At 37.4% G+C, this 22947-nt stretch overlaps 1 protein-coding gene across 2 annotated transcripts in view; it reads right to left on the bottom strand.

The window, feature by feature from the left end:
- diaph1 (diaphanous related formin 1) overlaps positions 1-18658 on the bottom strand; it is a 101653-nt gene extending 82995 nt beyond the window's left edge. Inside the window, exon 1 of one of the 2 annotated variants that reach the window (XM_079631660.1) lies at positions 17955-18658. In XM_079631660.1, the coding sequence (XP_079487786.1) occupies positions 17955-18056 (102 nt within the window). In that variant the 5' untranslated portion in view covers positions 18057-18658. The remainder of the gene's footprint in view (positions 1-17954) is intronic. The other variant, XM_079631661.1, reaches the window with a different exon arrangement.
- Positions 18659-22947: the final 4289 nt, after the last annotated feature.

Genomic DNA, 22947 nt, shown 5'->3' on the forward strand with positions numbered 1-22947 from the left:
AAATTGTGAAATTCTCTAAATTTACAAATTATTGGAAACAATTAGGATAATGGAAGTACACGAATATAAATATATAACACTGTGCAAGTAGTTTTTGGATATTTTGATACATACTACATATATTGTACTTTCGTCCTTTTTTTAGTCAGATCAGATTAAAGGAGAACTCCGGTCAATTTTAACATTGAGCTCATTTTTTTGTTCATTTGGAGTGCTGTCAATACAGAGAACAACGACAAAAATCAGTGTTGCCTACACCGTGTTATCCTCTTTTTAAAATTTGCACCCTATTGACTTGAATGGGGCAAGTTTTAAACCTGCTTTTAGCCTCTTAACATCTTTGATGTGTCATACAAGTGCCCAGCCATGTGAGTGATTCCTTCAGAGTGAACACGAGTGAATCTGACTGCAGGAGATGTGAAAGATATGAATAAAAATTATGTTATTTCAGCCAGCGCACATACCTGTATTTACTTCCTGGTTTCGGTCGAAGTCCAAAGTAGTCGATTGTCGAGTTCACGCGCGTGATCATAGGTAACTTAACCAATGCGCATGAACTCGACAATCGACTACTTTGGACTTCGACCGAAAACAGGAAGTAAATACAGGTATGTGCGCTGGCTGAAATAACATAATTTTTATTCATATCTTTCACATCTACTGCAGTCAGATTCACTCGTGTTCACTCTGAAGGAATCACTCACATGGCTGGGCACTTGTATGACACATCAAAGATGTTAAGAGGCTAAAAGCAGGTTTAAAACGTGCCCCATTGAAGTCAACAGGGTGCAAATTTTAAAAAGAGGATAATACAGTGTAGGCAACACTGATTTTTGTCGTTGTTCTCTGTATTGACAGCACTCCAAATTTACAAAAAAATGAGCTCAATGTTAAAATTGACCGGAGTTCAGTTCGATGTTAAAGAGTAACCCAAACACACACATGGAGATGACAGGTTCTTTATTTTTCATTTCCTTCTAAAAATAGATAACCTGATATGAAGTCTTGTGCATTCTTGCATGTGTGTGTATGGTAATTTCTGTCTGCTTGGTTTCCATGGAGACAAATGTCCATTTCGGTTTGCCAACTGAAGCTTGGGGGGTGTGTGTGTGTGTGTGTGTGTGTGTGTGTGTGTGTGTGTGTGTGTGTGTGTGTGTGTGTGTGTGTGTGTGTGTGTGTGTGTGTGTGTGTGTGTGTGTGTGTGTGTGTGTGTGTGTGTAAATTATGTCATCATTTTGGGTCACACCAGTCACGCCCGTTAAAAATGTGACAAGCCACTTCCTGCACAAAGTGCTCACAGGAAGTGTCACAGAGAAAGACACACATGCAAAAGTTGCTTAAGGAGCACGCGCACACACACACACACACACACACACTAGCAGAGCATTGTTTAAAGTCTATATGAAGAACAAAAGGCCAGGAAGGATAATAGGTCATTTAATAGGTCAGACTTTAATGTGTTCATGTGTATAACATCATAATATTAAAACGGTGAATGTCACAAAAACAGTAATATAATGAAATATTACAGTTAAAAACTATTTTCTATGTCAATATATGTTAGCACGTAATTTATTCCTGTGATCAAAGCTGAATTTTAAGCATCATTCCTCCAATTGAATGCGTCATTGCAAAATAAAATAAAAGTAACTTTTGAACGGTCATGTTATATTAAATTTGTCTGCCAATACTTTAATGGCAGTACGACAAATACTACCAAAATATATATACAAATTTTAAGTAAAATAATATATATATTTTTTTAGATTACAATAATGAGAGTTTAAGGACGACGAGACAAGAAAATTGTCACAAAGCAAAAAAATGTATTATTATTATTATTAAAAAGCAAAATATGACGATGCAAAATATGATTTCTTTTTGTGGAATTAAATGACTTTGACAAACTGACTTTATAAAACTACAGAATGAAGAGAGCGCTGAGGAGAAACAAACACTAAAGTCTTGCTTTTCTGACAGACACCTTCAGAATAACTGTACAGTACATTAACAGTGTGTGTGTGTGTGTGTGTGTGTGTGTGTGTGTGTGTGTGTGTGTGTGTGTGTGTGTGTGTGTGTGTGTGTGTGTGTGTGTGTCAACAGGAAGTCCTTTAAGCTAAACTCGCCTGCTTCCTCCGAGCGCGCTCTGCTCGCGGTAACATGCTTTCAGTGATAACGCTTGGCTGGTCGCAGAGGAACAGTTACACGCATGAATAAGCTCCTGTTACACACACACACACACAATGGACTGACCCTCACAGAGTAGCTTCTGATGACAGGACCTCATTGAAGACCAAACAGATTCTCCACAACTAAACAAACACTTCTCAACACGATACCCGGCAGCAACCCTGTTTAGGAGGCGGTTAATGAGGTTACCAGGACAACAGACACTGTGGATGCAACAAACCATCGCTAAGGCTAAAATGCTAACAGTTTTTAGTCAAAGTTAAAAGGCTAAAACGCTAACTTTTTAGTCAAACTCAGTCGAGTATTTGAAATAACTTCCTTCTGTGAACTGATTTGGCTTCTTATCACAGAATGAGACAGAAATAATATTATTGTATAGTATTCTATACTGTAATCAATGCTATGTCGATTAGCATTGCATTAAAAACATACATTATCCATATGAAAATACCCGAGATGGCAAGAAGAACACAGATAAACCATATACGGTCGCAATCGTGCGTTTATCCTCTTCATGTTTAATCAGTTAAAATCAGTCTCTATCTGCATGTTATCAAAGTCCCTTTAAGGGGAGTCATCTCATTCGGCGGCCATCTTTGGGGAAACATCAAATTCTCCAAAGCTGTTCACCAAGCTTACGATTCAATTTCACATTTTTCTCAAAGTCTCACAACGGTCTCAAAGTTGAGACGCTCAAATCATGACAAAAAAAACTGAATTTTTCAGGCTGGAGCCGCCAATGCACATGTGCATATAAGCGTGCGATTGGCTCTTTTATTTAGAAGGCGGGACTAATTGACCCTTAGCTAAGCCACGCCCGAAAACCGCCATAGGCCAATCGTGGCTTAGCAACCGTAACTAGGCGCGGGAGGTCTAGCAAGCTTTCAACGAGAGGGAAATATGCCGAAGTGTTGTGCGTATGGATTATGCAAATCTGATAACCGGTATCCTAAAAGTGTGGACGGTGGGGTGGAATTTTTTTCATTCCCGAAACCTAAAAGCCAAGGGGAGAAATGCTGGGCGTGGATCAAGCAGTGTGGGACGCCCCATTCACAACTACCGTAAATGTTGACAAAAATTACAAAAACACCTATTGCTTGGAAAATAATGACGGTTCTTTGTTCATAATGCATATATTTGAGCGTAAAATAAGACGATTAAAGGCAAGACGGAGGCTCACTGACATACTTTAAAATATATTTAAGCGTTTTGTTAATCGACGGCTTACTACCCCTGAGTAACTTTAAGGTTACGTTACTCCAATCCGATCTCTCCCGGTGTTAGTGTTATTCCACAAGATTTATGGATAAGCTGTTTGATTTATAATTATTAGATTATAATTTATTTTCACATTTCCCTTACCCTGCTGTGAAATTTGTGTGTTTCCCATTTGAATGGTCAGTGTATGAGGCGCTGCTGCTTGTACTGGGACTAACGTTAAACCTAGTTAGGCTTTAGCTTCAATTTTGATGAAATTATTCTCTAATTGGTTGCATTTTATGTAGTGGATATATCCCTCGAATGCATACTGCAGTCTCTTCTGTCTCGCTCTCTCAGATATTTCACCTGTTTGCCAAAAAATTACTAATTATCTCCTTGGGAATGTCTGACAGTGACACCGGTGCATACACACTGTAATAGACGTGCCAGACGCGACAGCTTGCCAGGCGTAGCAACAGTAACTAAGGAGGGCGGGGCTTAGCGAAGGGTCAATTCCGCCATATTGCGAATTGCACTTTTTCCCCATTCATAGTAATAATATGAGTGCAGTGTCTTTATACATCGAGAGTGTTTGATGATATTCGGCTGCAGCGATATGATGCCTTCGTCCATATAAGAGATTTCCTGGTACATCATAAGCTTTATTACTACTGTGAGTCTCACTTGAGGACTTTCTGTGCGAGGGCGCCCTCTGGCTACGAGTATGAATGAAACAAACTACACATGAGCATTATGGAGCGCTAAACTATCACATCGCCCTATTCATTGGATTATGTATGCATCATATCATGTGTAGGGCTGGGTACCGAGTCTCGATACTTTTTATGTACCGACCGAATTGCCTCGATACTATCGAGTATCGAAAAATGACATGTTGTTCGGTTCCAGATTTCGATACCTAAGGAGTTAACTCGTCAACGGCAGCGCTCAAACAAATACATATGAAATGCACAACGACGCACATAAAGTCGCTCACGCACATACACGCAAACTCTCTTCACACGAAACACGCGGAACTCTCCGCGCACACTCATATGAGACGCGCGCGCGCACGCACAAACTCTCGACACGCATACTTATGAGACGCGAGCACACACACAAACTCTCCGTGCACATATTCATATGAGACGCGAGCACACACACACAAACTCTCCGTGCACATATTCATATGAGACGCGAGCACACACACACAAACTCTCCGTGCACATATTCATATGAGACGCGAGCACACACACACAAACTCTCCGCGCACATATTCATATGAGACGCGAGCACACACACATAATACCTTAAAGATGTGGAAAAGTCGATCAAAAGTGTGGCTACATTTCTCCAGGCTCGATGCCAACCGCGCGCGATGCAGTATTTGCGGTAAAATAATTGCTGCAGAGACCGGTACCACGACAAACACGATGAAGACCTTGACAGTGCACGGAGTAAACATAAGAGCAGAAAGTTGCTCCGTCTTCGACTGGTAAATGAAGAGATACCTTGTTGATCTGACAGTGTTTATATTGCAATAAATAATAACCTACTGAATGTACACTGCCGTTCAAAAATGTGTTGGTTAGTCAGAATTTTTTTTCAGTAAGGATGCATTAAAGTTATCAAAGGTGACATTAAAACATGTGTAATGTTATAAAATATTTCGTTTTTAAATAAATGCTTTTCTTTAGAATTTTTTATTCATCAAAGAATCATGAAAAAAATTGTCATAGTTTCCAAAATATTAAGCAGCAAACTGTTTTCATATTTCTGAAAGGTCATGTGACACTGAAGTAGTGATTTTGGAATAAATTACATTTTGAAAAATATAAGAGATACGATTTTAAATTGTAATACTATTTCACAATATTACTAAAGTTTTACTGTATTTTTTTATTTAAAAATTCAGCTTTGGTGAGCATGAGCGCTTTATAAAACATTTTTTGTTCCTTTGTGCACTGGCTAAGGAGCATGAGTCAAACTGAAAAAATAAAACTAAATAAATAAAAAAGAAAAGTTTTTCTGAGGTAATGTGTTATGTAATCTTGTTAAAATGGATTTCATAAAATTGGTATCGAAAAAAAGTATCGTTAGGAACCGGTATCGAAACAGAGGTATCGAAATTGGCACCGGATCGAAAGATTTTGAACGATGCCCAGCCCTAATCATGTGTATTATTAATCTGTAAATATATCATGATTATCGCCAATACCGGTACATTGCCAAACCCCTAAGTAACATGATAATATATATATATTTTAATATCACCAATTTATCAATATCGATAAATCTTGACACCCCTTGTGTGTGTGTGTGTGTGTGTGTGTGTGTGTTCAAATTATGATATATACTACAAAATGTGTCAATTCTGTGTTTGAGAACCAATTTTAAGGTTTTCTGTTTGTCATTTTTAATATCTTGCTTTTTTATTCATTTTTATTTCAGTTTTAGTTATTTTTGAAAATTAAGTTAAACTAGTTGAACTAGCTGAAATAAAACAAGTTTAAGTTTTTAAACATTTATATCATTGAACATTTATTTAAACTAACAAACTTCATGGTTATAAATTTAGTTTTAGTTCAGTATAATAACCCTGGTTCAAAGGGATCATGAACATTATTAGAGGATAAAAATAAACCATGAGAACATGAGTTTGATCGTTTTGATAAGGATGAAATTGAGAGAAAATTCCCTCCGCTGACAGAAACAGAAAAAGGAAGTGATGTCAGAGGCGAATAATTCAATAACAACCACATAATGACCAACCATTATCCAACAGGGAGAGAAAGAACGCATGTCATGAAAACAAACGGACTTTCACGATATATCAGCATTCATATTTTCTGCAGAAAATGCAAAAAAGTCTGAACGTTTCTCACAATATTGACTCTAGGCGTTCTCTGAGCTTCTGCAAACGCAAACAGACACATGGTGTGTGTGTGTGTGTGTTTGCACTTATTTGAATGACAGTTTGGGGCAGACATATTATACTTTGAGTACATCAGATGTCTCACAATGCCACAGAAACACACACACACTGTGTTTGTTCACACTCACACTGAGAGGTGTTGTTGCTCACACCACCAGACTTGTGCCAGTAATACTAAATTGACATATATATATATATATATATAGTGTGAGTGTGAGTGTGTGTGTGTGTCAATTAGCATGACAGTATCACAGATAGTTTATGAAATATATTTTTCCAGCAAAAAAAAAATTGTGTCATGACAAAACAAAAACAATGCTTTTATGTGAAATATGAATATATATATCTCATATATCTCAAACATCATCCAGTTTAAAAGTCGGAATCATCTTCATCAGTCACAAAAGTTCTGATGTGTCATTTTGTTCATTTTTGCAGATAAATATTTTGTTAAATTCAAGCATTTTCCATTCAAACGTCACAATTCACAAAAACGCATCACTTTGTTAAAGGGATAGTTCACCCAAAAATAAAAACTGTCATAAATTTTCATATCACGATAATTGTCTCACAGCTTTTATCATACACAGTATTCACTGTAAAAAAAGTGTGGCTGCGATTAGTTATAACAACTTAAAATTTGTTGAGAGAAGTTAAATATCCAACTTGAACACTTATCCATATGAAAAGCATGAACACTTACTTTTCAAAGTTGAAACAATGTTGGATTTTAAGTTGGGATAAATAATCGCAGCAAATTTGTTTACAGTGATACGGTTAATGAATTAGATGACACAAATGTAAGTGTCGTCCTCTTAATAACACTTTTTTCATATAACAACAGAAGAAACAGAAAGTTGCGCAGCCTGTAACCTTATGTCTTCATGTCTTTGTTTTCTTGGCCTTGTAAAGCACTTCGGTCAACAAACACCAGTTGTTTTTAAACGTGCTCTACAAATAAAACTGTATTGTATTGTATCCTGCCGTTACAAACCTGTACGACTTACTTTCTTCTTTACAAAATAAAAACGTTTTTAAGGACTTTGGACTGGAGTCCATTGCCTTTCACTGTATAGCCCCCAAAATCCTTGTCTGACAACGGAGATTAGGACACACTGATTCATTTTTTCCTGCTGATATTTCAGCCATTATGTCGTGTGCCTCTTCAGTCCGCTGTTTAGAATCAGAACTAATGATGATCCATGAACTACTCAATCAAGATCTAATCTGACGGACGGGTTTGCTAAAAGTTCTGAACTTGTTTGCGATTCAGTTTGATTCATTTAGACAGTTCATTAATTACCGGAATCGTTTGCAGCGATTGCTCACACCAAAATAGCAACAGAAAAAAAACAAGAGCACTGGATGAGGTGGACATTTACCTATACAATCCATTGCAAGAAGAAAAAAAAACTTTAAATAAAAATTATTAAGCAATGACAGAATTTACTTTATCTTTTAAGCCGCTAAGTTAGCAACTTATTATTGGTAGCTCTTAGTGTAGGCCTAAGCCAACTACTTTTTAAAAGGAAAACTGCTTCAAATTGAGGAACTTGTAGCTTGTTAAACTGCAGATTCAAACTAGTTACCAGCACTGACACAGACAAAACACACACACACTTAATATTCCGCCTGTGTTTGCAAGCCTGTGTGCATCTGACACCCAGAGAGAGAATCTACTGGGTTAAAACTCACAAAGAGAGCCATTCAAACAGTGTGTGTGTGTGTGTGTGTGTGTGTGTGTGTGTGTGTGTGTGTGTGTGTGTGTGTGTGTGTGTGTGTGTGTGTGTGTGTGTGTGTGTGTGTGTGTGTGTGTGTGCGTGTGCGTGTGCGTGTGCGTGTGTGTGTGTGTGTGTGTGTGTGTGTGTGTGTGACAAAGGTCACACTCCGCTCCATTAATGAGAGTTTGATTTAACATTCAGTGAGTCAAGCACAAATAAAACTTCTCAGACACACCAAACATCAGAACAAGTATTGGGATACGTTCACACACTCAACCTAATACACCTGTGTGTGTGTGTGTGTGTGTGTGCGCGTGCGTGCGTGCGAGAGAATGAGAGAGAGATTAGACGGATTAATCTGTCTGTTAACGAGAGACAGCAGGTCAAAGGGAATTTCACTGCTGTACAGTCACTGAGATGTGTAAATGTTTTAAATAGTATAGCTATGCATAAATATTTATAGTATGATAATAAGAACAGATTCTTATTTTTTTTAACTTCATAATTATGGGGCCAATTTTGTAGCCAAGTAAACCCTCATTAAAGTCAATGACTAATGTCAAAAGAGAAACAAAAAAGAAAGAAAACGTACTATAGCAACTTCACGTGTGTCATTATGAACAGGAGTCATTTCATTGTTAAACTGCGTGACTGACCAATTAATTAACCACAATCCACACACACACACACACACGTATCTGTGCACCTGCACCTCAGAATCTAATCCAATGACTCACAACCTATTTAAAAACCATCTCAGTTCTCCCTCTCTCTCTCACACACACACACACACAACTTTGGCTGTCTGACTTAATCCATTCAGCCTGAACAGAGCACATTCCACTGACCACACACACACACACACACACACGTTTGTTTCTCTACAGTGAGCTCATCTCCTTCCATTGTTTTTCTATCAGGTTAATATAAATTTTTAATCTCCTAATCCAACCACTAAATCAATCCTCACAGAAACCTCTGCACAGCATCAGATTTACACACATCATCTGGACTAGTGATTCTCCACAAGAGGTTCAGTGAACACTAGAGGGATCAGCAAACACCACAGAGGACTTCAAATCAACAATACATATATTCAAATAAGACAAAACAACTAAAAATCTATATATTTCTTGTTCCTGATCCCACAAGCAGGGATTCAACCGTGATTTCTGGACCTGGAAAACTTGAGAACTGCTGTTCAGGACCTTTTGAACTTCAGGTTATTTTATTTCGGTCATGATATTTGATAAAACACCTGATCAAACTTTTTTATATTCAAATAAAAAAAATTTTTTGGTAAATATTGGTAAAAATCTCTCTAGGGGCAATATTCTCATCTTTAATGACTATTTTAAATGTTTAGGATTTAATCTTTTTTTTTTATTTTTTATTTTTTAAGTACTACGGCTGCCCCGATGGAAATGTTTAACTGGTCCAGTAAAGTATTGTCTGGGAAGGAAAGCTCTTTGAACTTTAATTGAATACTCCTGTAGTAGATTGCTGGGAAAAAAAACATAAAACAAAGCTTTGATCATGCTGATAATATAAAGGCCTTAGAATTGTGCGTATTAAATATGATATACAGTAGGCTTTCTAGGTTTAGTATAGACAAACGTGTATACAAATGTTCAGCTCAGAGACACTGGTCAAGCATAACTGACTCCTTACACAGATATTTGTCTCATATCTCCAGTAACAATCTTTAACACCAACACACTTTAACAGTCACATGGAGTTAAAACACACAAGGTGGAGCTCACCTTTCAGATCAGAACTCATTTGCCTTTAGCAGGGCCTGAATTTCAGTGCAGGATTGTGTGTATTGCTCATTATATTACACTGCATATTCCCACAAGTCAAAAAAAAAAAGGATAAAGCCCCCCAAAAATTTAAAATCCCCCCAAAAGTCACCTAAGTGGGAAATGTCCCCCATTTTCCGAAGTGAAATTCCCCGTTCATCATTCATAACCACACTATACTGCATTACATCATTTCAGTTTATATGCAAAACGTCTGTCAATGGAGCAGAACAGCCTGTGATTGGCTGAAGCCGTTTGTTGGTTTCTCATCCAATCACAATGTCTGAAACTGAATGAACACAGGGTTTTATATTTGTTTAAATCTACAAACCCTGATCTCATTTATACCATAACGTGACAGTAAAACACAGGAGTAAGAGCAAGAGTTGAACCCTGGCTTCCTGCCGTTAACCGTTACTTCCTGAAACAACACGAACAACGCATTTCTAAGAAAACAACACGAACAAACAGCATCATATACACGCGACTGAGTCAGCAGGCGCTCGAACTGTCATAAAGATGAACAATCAACTGACAAACATTTCCCTCAAACAACAGAGACGCATTCAATTGATCAAAACTAACGGTAAAGATATTATAATGTTACAAAAGATTTCAATTACAAATAAATGCTGTTCTTTTGACCTTTCATTCATCAAAGAATCCTGAAAAAATAAAAATGTATCACATTTTCCACAAAAATTAAGCAGCACAACGGTTTTCAACATTGATAATCAAATATTTTGAAAGGATCATGTGAGACTTCAGAAAAGGGCACAATATTTCACAATATTACTGTATATTTTACTCTATTTTTGCTCAAATAACTGAAGAGCAGAATATATTCTTTCTAAAACACATAATAAGAGATAATCTTCACTAGATGGAAAATCTATAGCTGCATAACACTGAAATCATCATTAGAGAATCAAATATAACAATAACAGTTCTGTGATGACCTCGAGTTCAATTCCAGCACAAATATGAAAATATTACAACATTTTTCTTTAACATTTACTACTTTCAGTTCATTTCTCTACTTCCGTTTCCCATAATAATGAATCTTATGAGTCACCTCAGCTGCACTCCCTGCCAAATAACTAAATATGAGCAATATCTTGTGCCACCAATAATGGCTGAGAACAGTTCTCTTGTTCATATAAAGTCTGAAGGCTCGCGCTTCTGAGAAACACACTGTTTTATGAGAGGCGTTTCCCAGACAGCATCTGAATCACATCACAGGGCGTCTGAGAATGTGATCTGATTTTCAAGAGCTACAAATGCTGATTCTCCTTCTAAGAATAAGTGTTATTATTGTCCTTGTTCTCTGGCATATATGAGATAAACGCGGAGGCGTTCTGCATCAGCGGTCATGTGACGTCTGTCGGACAGAGATCGGGATACGGGAACAGAACGAGCTCTCAGGTCTCTGAAGAAAACGTGCTTAAAAACATTCGTCATCCGGACAGACAGGATTTAGCTTCGGACAATCAGTGTGACGGACGAAACTGGTTTGTGATTGTGATCAGGAATTGAAGCCTGGTGGTAACGGAGTCTGTTTGAGCGTCTCTTAAAGGACAAGTTCGGTATTTTACACTTAAAGCCCTGTTTTCAGATCGTTTCTGATTAAATAGAATGGTTAAGATTGAAATTTGGACACAACATGCAGAATTTTCGGTTTCTGTGGTAGCAGAATTGTGTGTGTTTGAGTCGTGTCATGTCTGACAGCAGTGTATGAGTGTGAGGCAGTTTTCCACCCGGCCTTTCAAATGCACACGAGACGGCTCTCAAACATCAGCGTTAGCACCTTTGTGCTGATCATCTCTGTCCCGAGGGGACAAACTCAGCTACACCTGCCCAACACACTGACCTGAGGGACACACACACACACACCAGAGACTGATGCTCATCTGTCATGCAGATTAATATCTGTGTTTTCAGACAAACATACTGATTATCAGTCCATAATGTTCCAGAACAAAGCATGAGCAGCATGAAGACGAGCAGCATTACAGCGGTCAGGGGACATCCGTCAGTGAAGAGAAGAACTGCACGCATTAGTGCATGAAGTGCAATATATACCGTATAGACTTATATCTCAATACTTTTAGACTTTCAGATTAAAAAGTATATCTTGTCAACATATTTATTAGGGGTGGGGAATCGATTCACAAAAAAACAAAAACATTTTCTAATTGTTCTCGAACGATGTTCTCGGAACAAAGAAGCCAGCAACCAGACGGTTTACACACAGCCTTGCAATCATGAATGAAGCGTAATAATGTCTTACTCTTAACAAATAGAAAATAGCCTTAATAATGTATAGTTACTGGTACACATCAACCTTATTTATGTATTAGCTCTTGTACACTATGTTGCAAATGTGCGACAAAAAGCAAATGGAATCAAAATATTGAATGCAAGAATAGTGTAAAAAGAAAAAAAGTCTTCCACACTGATTCTAACTAAATGAACACAAGGAGCACTCATGTTTCATCTAAATACACAAGTGTAATAATAAAACATAACATTTACCTACATTAAACAATTAAGATACGTAAAAAAAAAAAGGCCAGTACAATTTCGAGTGATGCTGCAAGCAAATTGTTGAGTCAGTGTTTTGAATACAGTAGATCGACATTTCGGACAGTTAAAAAAAAATCCTTCCCCACATTATTGGCATCACTGCTACTGAGATTTTCATTTCAGAAATACCCGTCTTGGTGTTGAAAGTGCATTGAAATCCCCACAATACTCACGGTACTAGTAAAATATACGGTTCAAAAATGTGGGGTCGATATGAACTCTTCTGCTCACCAAGGCTGCATTTATCAAAAATACAGTAATATTGTGAAATAGTATTGCAATGTAAAAGAACGGTTTTCCATGTGAATATGTTAAAATATAATTTATTCCTGTGATCAAAGCTGGATTTTCAGCATCATTACTCCAGTCTTCAGTGTCACATGATTCTTCAGAAATAATATGATGATTGATTTACTGGCCAAGAAACATTTCTGATTATTACCAATGTTGAAAACAGTTGTGCCGCTTCACATTTTTGTGGAAACCAAGAAATGAAGAGAAAACTCAAAAGAAGAGGATTTATTTGAATCTTTTGTAAAATTATAAATGTCTTTATAGTTACTTTCGATCTTTATGCATCCTTGAATAAAAGTATTAATTTCTTTTTTTCTTCTTCTTACTGACCCGAAAAGGTTTTGAGCGGCTGAATGTGCCTTCGTCTTTGACAGTGTTGAGCTATCTCGTATGTTCTGATCTGATGAGTGAGTGTAACACCAAACATGTCCTGTTGAGCAAACACAGACATTGCCTACATTTGCACTTTTGATAAATATCTGCTGCGCTTTAGACGCCTCACTGAGTGCTTAATATGATCTCGGGGATGATCTGTAAGCATAACAAGCCGCTTTAAGCAGGGGAAGAGGATATGACATCATCAAACAGAGACAGCGGGGGACAGATGTAAGCGGACCTTCAGCCACTGATCCCATCAGCCCCTCACAGTGATGACTTCCATACAAAAACACGACCTTACGCTCATTATGTGTGTGTGTGTCTGTGTGTGTGTGTGTGTGTGTGTGTGTGTGTGTGTGTGTGTGTGTGTGTGTGTGTGTGTGTGTGTGTGTGTGTGTGTGTGTGTGTGTGTGTGTGTGTGTGTGTGTGTGTGTGTGTGTCTGAAGGGAGAGTATGAAACCATTGAGAGGGCAGATCTGAGACAAGGACGCTCGGCTCCAGACCCGAAGCACAAAACTGTTCAACTCTCATATGAACTCTCTTCTCTCCCTCTCTCCCTGTGCCAGCGTCTGGCCGTGACATCACTGGGATGGAAATGGATATTCTGGACTTTAAGACCTTTCTGGACTAGAATCGATCAGAAGCAAACACAAGAGAGCTCAATGAACTAACAGAGCAAACCTTTACATCATAAACTCGACACAACACAAGGCCTCCAGTAACACAAACTCAGCTTTCAGAAAAGCATTTATTATAGGGCCCTATGAAATGTGTTTCACTTTTTCTCAGATTCCATTTTATTTTTTTCCCCAAACTCTGTATTTTTTGTTTTTATTTCTCTGGATTCCGTTTTAATTGGTTCAATTTTAATAACCAAAACGCATGTATAATTAATGGATCTCACACAGATTTTAAGACAGTAAGGTCGCATTTACACTGCAGGTCTTGATGCACAATTCTGATTTGTTGACTATATCCAGATGGGCGGCCGGAGCGCGTGAAGGGTTTTTCAGAAATGTTGTCGTGTTAGCGGCCCCTACGTTTATAACTAATGATCTTCCCAAAGGAAAACGAACTTTAGCTGGACAATAACTTTATTCTAGAGCTGCTGTAAAGCCTAAACAATGTATTACGGTAATTTCTATTATCACTGTAAAGCTGCTTTAAAACAATCCATACTGTTAAAAGCGCTTTATAAATGAAGGTGACTTGACTTTTTGGATGACCCGTTTACATCTTTAAAAAGTAACCCATGTCCGATATCTGCATTTACACTCTACACTTGCCAGAATGTACTGACCAGGAAAAGCCGAAAAGGACGTAAAAACGGCGCGATTTGCAATGGATGCAGACGAAGTGATAATACAAGCTTTTGCTTTCCGCACCATCTTTAAAGGTCAGCACAACATTGGTATCTTAAGGAAGAGAAAAAGAGGAGAGCACTTTTTGCAGTCTGGGCATTGAAAAGAGTCATGTGATCGATCACAGTTGGTGACATTATTCGCCACCGTTGCTTTTTCAATGACGTAAGACTCACATTGACAGGGAAATATCCAATCGGTCTGCTTAGGTGAAACTCAAAAAATTAGAATATGGTGCAAAAGTTCATTTATTTCAGTAATTCAACTTAAAAGATGAAACTTATATATTATATAGACTCATTACATGCAAAGTGAGATATTTCAAGCCTTTATTTGTTATCATTTTGATGATTATGGTTTACAGATTAGGAAAACCTTTTCACAATATTCTAATTTTGAATGTGGGGTTTTCATAAGCGGTAAGCCATAATCATCAAAATTATAACAAAAAAGGCTTGAAATATCTCACTTTGCATGTAATGAGTCTATATAATATATTAGTTTCACCTTTTAAGTTGAATTACTGAAATAAATGAACTTTTGCACCATATTCTAATTTTTCGAGTTTCATCTGTACATGGCACATGCAAATGCACGCATCAGATTTATTTCCACATATGAATGAAGCCTGAAACCAATCTGAGAACATCAGAAATCAATGTGCTTTTTTCCTGCTTACACGTTTGTGGATCATATCTGATATGAACACATACACGAATGAAGTTCCTAACGGATAAATAAAGTTCTTTGAATTGAATTGAATATGTGCCAAATGGGAGAAGAAGAAAAAAGGAATTGGGTCACTTGAACAATGAAAATGTAAATGCAGCCTAAGACAGTAGTATACTACGTTTTCTAAGAAAGTATATACTATGTTTACAACTGAATCTATCAAAGATAAAAGTTGGGACTATAATAACCAGAGTTGTTCCCATATGCACCAAATGTGCTTGTGTAATGAGCATGAAGATGAGAAACACTTCTCAGGATAACAATATTTAGGCTGATGTACCATTGAGAGGAATCAACCATTTACTAGTGTAAACCAGACAGCAGGAGCTTCGGAGGGTCCAACGCGTCACCATGTGTCCCGTGTTAAAGAGAAGTACCAATAAAAACAGCAAATGAGACTGGCCATGCGGAAACGATTAAGAAAACAGGAACAGCGGTCCATTACTATACTAGATAACTGGAATAATTCAACTTCAGACACACATGCTTATAAACATTAACCAGCAAAAGAGCCATCATTAAAATAAAGGCACCAGCGTCGTCACAAAATACGCAAATAAAAGCTTCTAGTACACAGTTTGAATGAGAACACATTAATGTTTAACAGTGATAACTATCTATGGTATTTAGGTGGTAATTATGGTTTCCATGACCAATGCTAGTAAGCGCTCTGCTTCAGCAGCACATGGTTTACGGTTTCATGCCATCAGTGTCTAGTTTCACTATAACACACCAGGTGTGTTTGGGAGTCTATTGAAATACACACTGTCTGATGATGGAATATCAGATTCCCTTGCTTGCTTGGATTAGTGTGGTACCATCTATATTCTGCATTAATATCCCACTACATGTGCAGTGTGCAACCATAGCACTGCATCCGGCACTGCTTCCCACAATGCAATGTCCTCAACTTGACCTTTCATTTTCAGTGTGATAAAAGCTGTCTGATTGATGAACACTAAACTTAGTTTCTTTGTGTAATATAAAGACATGCATCCACCTATTGGCATTGTACTTTGACCTGTATGTATGACATACTGCAAAAAATAATAATAATAATTTGATTCAGGTGTTGATTAAACAGTACAATATTACCACAAGCAACAACTTACATTTGCTTACTCATACTTTTTGTAGGCTATACATTAGGGCTGTAAACGATTAATCGAATCCAAAATAAAAGTTTGTGTTTACATAATATATGTGTGTGTATTGTGTATAATTATTTTATATATATTTGAGTAACATTTGCATTTATATACTGCATATATATTTTTATATGATTTAAATTCTATATAAATATAACTATTTTATATATAAATAATATTTTTTTCTTAAATATATACATGCATGTGTGTATTTATATATAAAAAATAATTATACACAATTTACACACTCATATATTATGTATACGCAAACTTTTATTTACAGCCCTACTATACATAAATGTAGGGAAGCCCATTTCCGCCGCATAAGAACATTTTAATAATTATGACATAAAAAGCCAAAAGTATGACATATACTATGTAATAATTATGAGATAAAATGTTTAAATTAAGACTATTTTTTCAGGTGCCACTGCCAGTTACATAACCATTATGTTAAAACTGTTTCTAGCACTAGTATGACCAACTAGCGGTTAGTCAAAGGGCAATCGGCCTTACTTTTTAGTAACAAATTAGACCAATCTCCATTTTTATGTAACTGACTTAAAACAGTTATGAACAATCTTAAAGAAAAAGAAAAATTGATGACTTACTTGTAAGACTAGCCTTAAGTTTATGCAACCGGCCAGGTCAAAAAAATTTTTTGTCATAATTTCATATTTAAAATCATTATTTCAATTAGACTTTTCATCTCATGATGACTTATATGTCATAATTATGATTTACAAAAAGAAAGTGAATCTACATGCACTTTACAGTTTACACTGCTGTGCAGCACGAGCATGCATTCCATTCAGCGAGCTGAAGAGACACTCGTGGGCGTGGCTTACGACTTCAAGCGGGGGCGCGCTCGAGGCCCCCTTCCACACAAGCTCTAGAACTCTTTTATGACGTCACAGAATTCCCTCTCATTCGCGCTTTTCCAGTTCCACCGCTTTCCAGGAGTGACTGTGCTGTGGTGGCGTACTGGTGTCATTTACCCAAAGGCAACAAAATTCCTGTTACTGAATCGGTTGTGGGAGCGAAGCAGATCTGCGAGTGACAGCACGTCAAAAATGTTACACTGTTACACTTCAAAAGCTATGAAATTTAACGTTGTTGCAGTCAATATGCAACAGTGTAGCACTTCACTTAAACAACGTTTCATTTCGCAATAGAAAAACACTGCACGTCGCGTCACTAAAGTGGAAGTAACATATGGTTTATATTAGGCTACAAGGAAGTCCAATGTACTTATGATGGTATTACCACTGTACAGGTCCAAAAACATACTTTTATTAATAATATCTGTCAGAAGTGACAGCTCTCAGCACAGACCCCTGATCTAACTCCACATTTCTGAGCTGGAAGCTCTTCAGCGATTCTTCAAAACACTTCCTCGTCAGAAGAGAAGTATCGCTCGAGCTGCAACACCTCAAAACTTCCCAAACTTAAGAGGGTTTTATTTGCGACATGTAGCACCTCACGGTTAACACGAATTTGAAACACCTCTGAGATTAATAAACAGCCAGAGTCTAGCATTTTCAGACACACCCTGCAGCTTCACTGAGTACTGACAGTAAACTCACACATGAACATAAATCACTTACAAACTTCTTCTTTCCGTCTCCATCATCATAGCTCTTCTTGCTTTTCTTCTCCTTGTCTTTCCCGCTTTTGGGAGCACCGGCGGAGGCTGAGTTTGGATCCATTGTTGTGCTTTAAAATCGCTTATATTCCCCAAAAGAGCAGCGCTGGATCCTCTCTATCACACACACACACACACACACAGGCTCTCGGTGTGCCTCTCAGGGCTTCTTAACCCGCGGCCTGTTGCTGTCGCGCGCGCCGGCCTGTGCTCGTCCTCCGGCACAAAGGAAAAGGAGGGAAGTTTGAAGCCTGAAGCCCAGATGACTTCTTTTATTCGGACCCTCCGAGACTTAATACGCGCCCTGATGAAAGAGACAAAAGTCTCTTGAGTCCGTGCGCGTGTTTTGGCGCAAATTTGTCTCGATCTCGACTAAACAAACTACGCGTTAAGTCTCTAAACCTATCAATCCAAGCTGTCAATCTATAGAGCTGTCATTAATACCGCCGACGGTTGATATAAAGTCCTTGTGCTTCATGGTAAAGACTTCAGATTCAAAGAACAGCCATGAGCAGATCAGCTGAAGTTTTCCGCTTTCTCTCTTTCTCTCTCTCTTCCTGTGTGTGTTGGGCAGGTCAGGTGGGAGGAGCCATCCCATCACGCGCACATACACACACCTGAGTCACATCACACACACACACAGGTAGACAAACACTGACGCCTGCTGACACCTCAGCTAAACACACGATCTTTATCAAAATTAGGTTATTTTTTTTATTTAATGACTTGTTTTATCTTTTAAATAATAGCACAATCGTAATTTATGACAGCAATAATATTATTTTAGATATGACAAAATTAGGATAATGGAATATTCAGATTAAAACTGATTTCCCAATATGAATAATAATTAATAATAAATAATAGTGCAATAATAAAAAAACATCAATATGAACAGCTCGTTTAGCAGAAGTCAGTTTGTGTACACTGTTATAGTGTCTATTATTTTTTATATGTTCAGTATATTGGATGTCATGTACTGCATTATTTGCACACATTCCCCACACTACTTTTATTTAGCATGAATATATTCAATTAAGATTAAACTAAATGAATCAAAAGTGACAGTAAAGGCCTTTATAATGTTACAAAATATTTATATTTCAAATAAATGCTGTTCTTTTGAACTTTCTATTCATCAAAAAATCCTGAAACAATTTATCACAATTTAAATACAAATAAATACAAACATATCTATTTATTTATTTATTTAGTGAATTCAAAACTACATATAAATTAATGTATGTGAATTTATTTATTTTAATTAAAAATTAAGTATCGTTTATTATCCTATGCTTGCTTTTCTTACTCCCAGCATGTGATGTAGTGCAATCTACCGTCACTCGGTATTTTCTATTATGTGTTTAAATCAGTTCAACTAAAATCAATAAGTCTGAAAACTGTCAAACTGTAGTTGGATTGGCTAACTCAGTTTTGTGTAAGTGAAGCGCGCCCCCTGCTGTCCAGAAGACGAGCGGCCGCTGCAGTGAGTGTGATTCATGATTCGCGTGGATTAAATAGGGGAAAGTTTTAATTAGACTCGTTTCAGACTTGTCCCATTAAAAGGTGAAAGCAGAACGGATCGTAATGAATTCCTGCTGGTTAAGACACATTAAGAGTCGTTTCACTCTGTTCATCTTTCCGGTGTCATTAACTTTAATGCCAGACAGACTCCAGGAACACTGGAGAGAAGTTGCTGAGAGTTGACATTCAGTGGTGTGTGTAATTAACAGGCCTCGGACGGTCACGTGTGCCATGAAGGAACAAAAAGGAAAAGCTCTGTGCAGAAAGACTTTTTTTTTTAAGCAATGCACAATATTTCCTCAAGCTCTGCAGAAATCGGTCTGATATTGTCCTTGTCATGGCGTGTTTCATTGTAAATGTGCTCAACCCAACCCAGTTTCACACTGAGTCAATATTCTCTACCACACACACACTCCAATTTACCCAGAGCTCTCACCTAAATCCCACAGGAACATCTGGGGCTCCTGACGGTGAAGGGCCCCGGACTCACAGACTTCATGATAATGATGGTTTCTTGTAAAGTAATGAGAATATACAGGGCTGCTCACACATAGATATACACTCTAAAAAATTCTGGGTTGTTTTAACCCATTTTTGGGTCAAATATGGACAAACCCAGCCGTTGGGTTAAATTTTTAAATTACATTTTTAACCTTACGTTTGGTTTTGTCCATATTTGACCCAAAATTGGGTTAAAACAATCCAGCATTTTTCGCATGTACAGATTAACCTAAAGCTTTACACTAAAAATGAGCAATTTTTTTTGAAATATTATTTTTCTCTTTAGGAAGCAGTTTCTCAGTTGAGAACAGGCGCGCATGAAGGGTTTTTGGCTCAGTATGGCTATAACAGTACATTAGTGTCCGAATAATGCTGGGTTGTTTCAACCCAAATTTGGGTCAACTATGGACAAACCCAGCCATTGGGTTAAATTAGTAAATTACATTTTTAACCACATGTTTGGGTCTGTCCATCAACCCAGCATTTTTTTAGAGTGTAGTGTCAGTAAAATAGTGTCCGATTGCATGTTTTAAAGCAATAAAAGCAGAAATCCCTATAGTGTAGGTCAAATGAACTATCATAAAATTAACATTACATAAACATTAGCTTGTAGGCTATATAACACTAAATCTCTCTCTCTCTCTCTCTCTCTCTCTCTCTCTCTCTCTCTCTCTCACACACACACACACACACACGTCTGGATCACTATCTTTATGGGGACTTAGTCATAATGATGTTTATACTGTACAAACTGTATATTCTGTCCCCTTACACTAACTCTACACAAACCCATCACACAAAACTATCTGCAATTTTACATTTTCAAAAAAAAAAAAAACATAACTTAGTATGATTTATTATGTTTTCCTCACAGGACCAAAATACGTCCCCACAAGGACAAGGATTTCTGCCATCTTTGAGGGGACATTTTGTCGTCACAATGCAGGGTTTAGCTGCACTATATCTGCCTCAGAACAGTTGGATATTTCTGTCATGGCCGTTTGTTTCTCAGGAAGGCTCTTGAGGAGAGAGACACGTTCATTTGTCTTGGTTTCATAATATCATGGGCCCCGGCGTCTCTGTTATCGAGTCGCACCTGACTCTCTGCGTCTGTCATCACAGCTTTACCGCATCGGATGCGGATTAAGACAGATATCAGATTGATTTATATCTCTGCTGGCACTGCCGTCTTACGTAACTCCAGGAGAATAAAATAACTGTCAGACAAACGTCGATAGATGATTCGGGCTCAGCTGGCTGGAAGCCGGACTAATGACTGCTGGACTCATTTAGTTGTTGCTTTCATCCGAAGAGTCTCGCAGGACACAATGGTGACCGTTTATAAGGGCTTGAATCTGAAACCCTTTAACTCAGACCTTTAATAGAACAATTCAACTCTATAATTATAATTCTGTCATCATTTACTCACCCGAATGACTTTCTTTCTTCTGTGGAAGATTGTTCAAATCAAACCTGTGTTATTTTTAACTATAGTCTTTTTTTTTCTAATTAAAAATTAACCTAGTTTTTGTTAATTAGTTGAAATTAAATGAAATATAATTATCAGATGAAACCATAAACAGACTGGCAACTAACTGAATTAAAATAAGCTGAAATTATAATACTAAAATAACTATAAAAATGAATTAAAGCTAAATATATTTTTTTTAAAACTAATAAAAATGACCAAAGCATGTAACAAAATGACTAAAAACAAAACCAAAATACTAAAATAAATGCTTATTCAAAATATTAATAAACACTATAGGCCTATACAAATATATGAGTAGCCTAATACACTGGTTTAGACCACCATATGTTGTTCATGTAATAACTTATTCTTTTGTGTTTAATGGAAGAAATGCATTCATACAGGGGTGTGTTGTGTTTCCTGAAAGCATCGGTAGCCAACTATGGTCGAAGTCCTGTCGTTCCCAACATAATTCAACGAGTTGGCGTTTCCAGAAACCACAGTTTCAAACAGCATCACACACTCAAGTGGTTGTTGAAACTGCAGCTCTTGACCTGTGCTTTGGTGAATAGTTTCTTCTTAAAATGACATGTGGACTTAAATAGATCGAGCTCTTGGGCACGAGAAGTAATTAATATTTAATGCATTCTATATATTTAATCCCATTTAAATATATACTATAAAAAATGCTGGGTTGTTTCAACCCAATTTTGGGTCAAATATGGACTAACCCAGCCGTTTTTTACATTTCTTCTTACAAAAATGTTTGTTACATTTTTTAATTACATTTTTAACCCAACGTTTGGGTTTGTCCATATTTGACCCAAAATTGGGTTGAAACAACCCAGCATTTTTTAGAATGTATATATAATATTATTAGCATGTCAACAATCAGTTTGGAAGAGTGCATGTGCACAAGGGAAGTCTGGAGTGTGACGTATGAGGGAACCGGTGATGAATCAAACATCAAATAAAGCAAGATGACATGGAACAGAAACAGTGAAGAAGTCATTGGGTGTCATGTTCGTTACGCCAGCATCTCGGAGATCTGGAATAGATTAATCAGCAGAAGTTATTACTCCTTCACCTGTTTGTGTCGACAGTCCTATATCGCTGAACTAATGTGGTTTAAACGACAGAGATGCGGGCAAGTGTTTTCAGGAAACAGGCGAGACTAGTTGGTTAGTTTCTCCAAAGATGCTTCATACTATGGTAGTTAATCAGCGAATGGCGTCGTTAAACGGGAAACGCTCCCCAGGTTTGGAAAACGCAGGGTTACGGATGTAAACGATGACATGAGGATGAAGAAATGATTCCTTTAACCCCTAGGCCGTAAACTCTGAGGGCCATTTAAAAAAGGGTAAACCATGAGCATGTTTCTTAAGCCTCATGTTTGCTTGTTCTCATCAACCGTGATCAATATCAGCAGGGCTGTTTGCACATTTTTCAGACACAGATG

Source organism: Phoxinus phoxinus, assembly GCF_949152265.1.
Source record: "Phoxinus phoxinus genome assembly, chromosome: 12".
Taxonomy (NCBI): domain Eukaryota; kingdom Metazoa; phylum Chordata; class Actinopteri; order Cypriniformes; family Leuciscidae; genus Phoxinus; species Phoxinus phoxinus.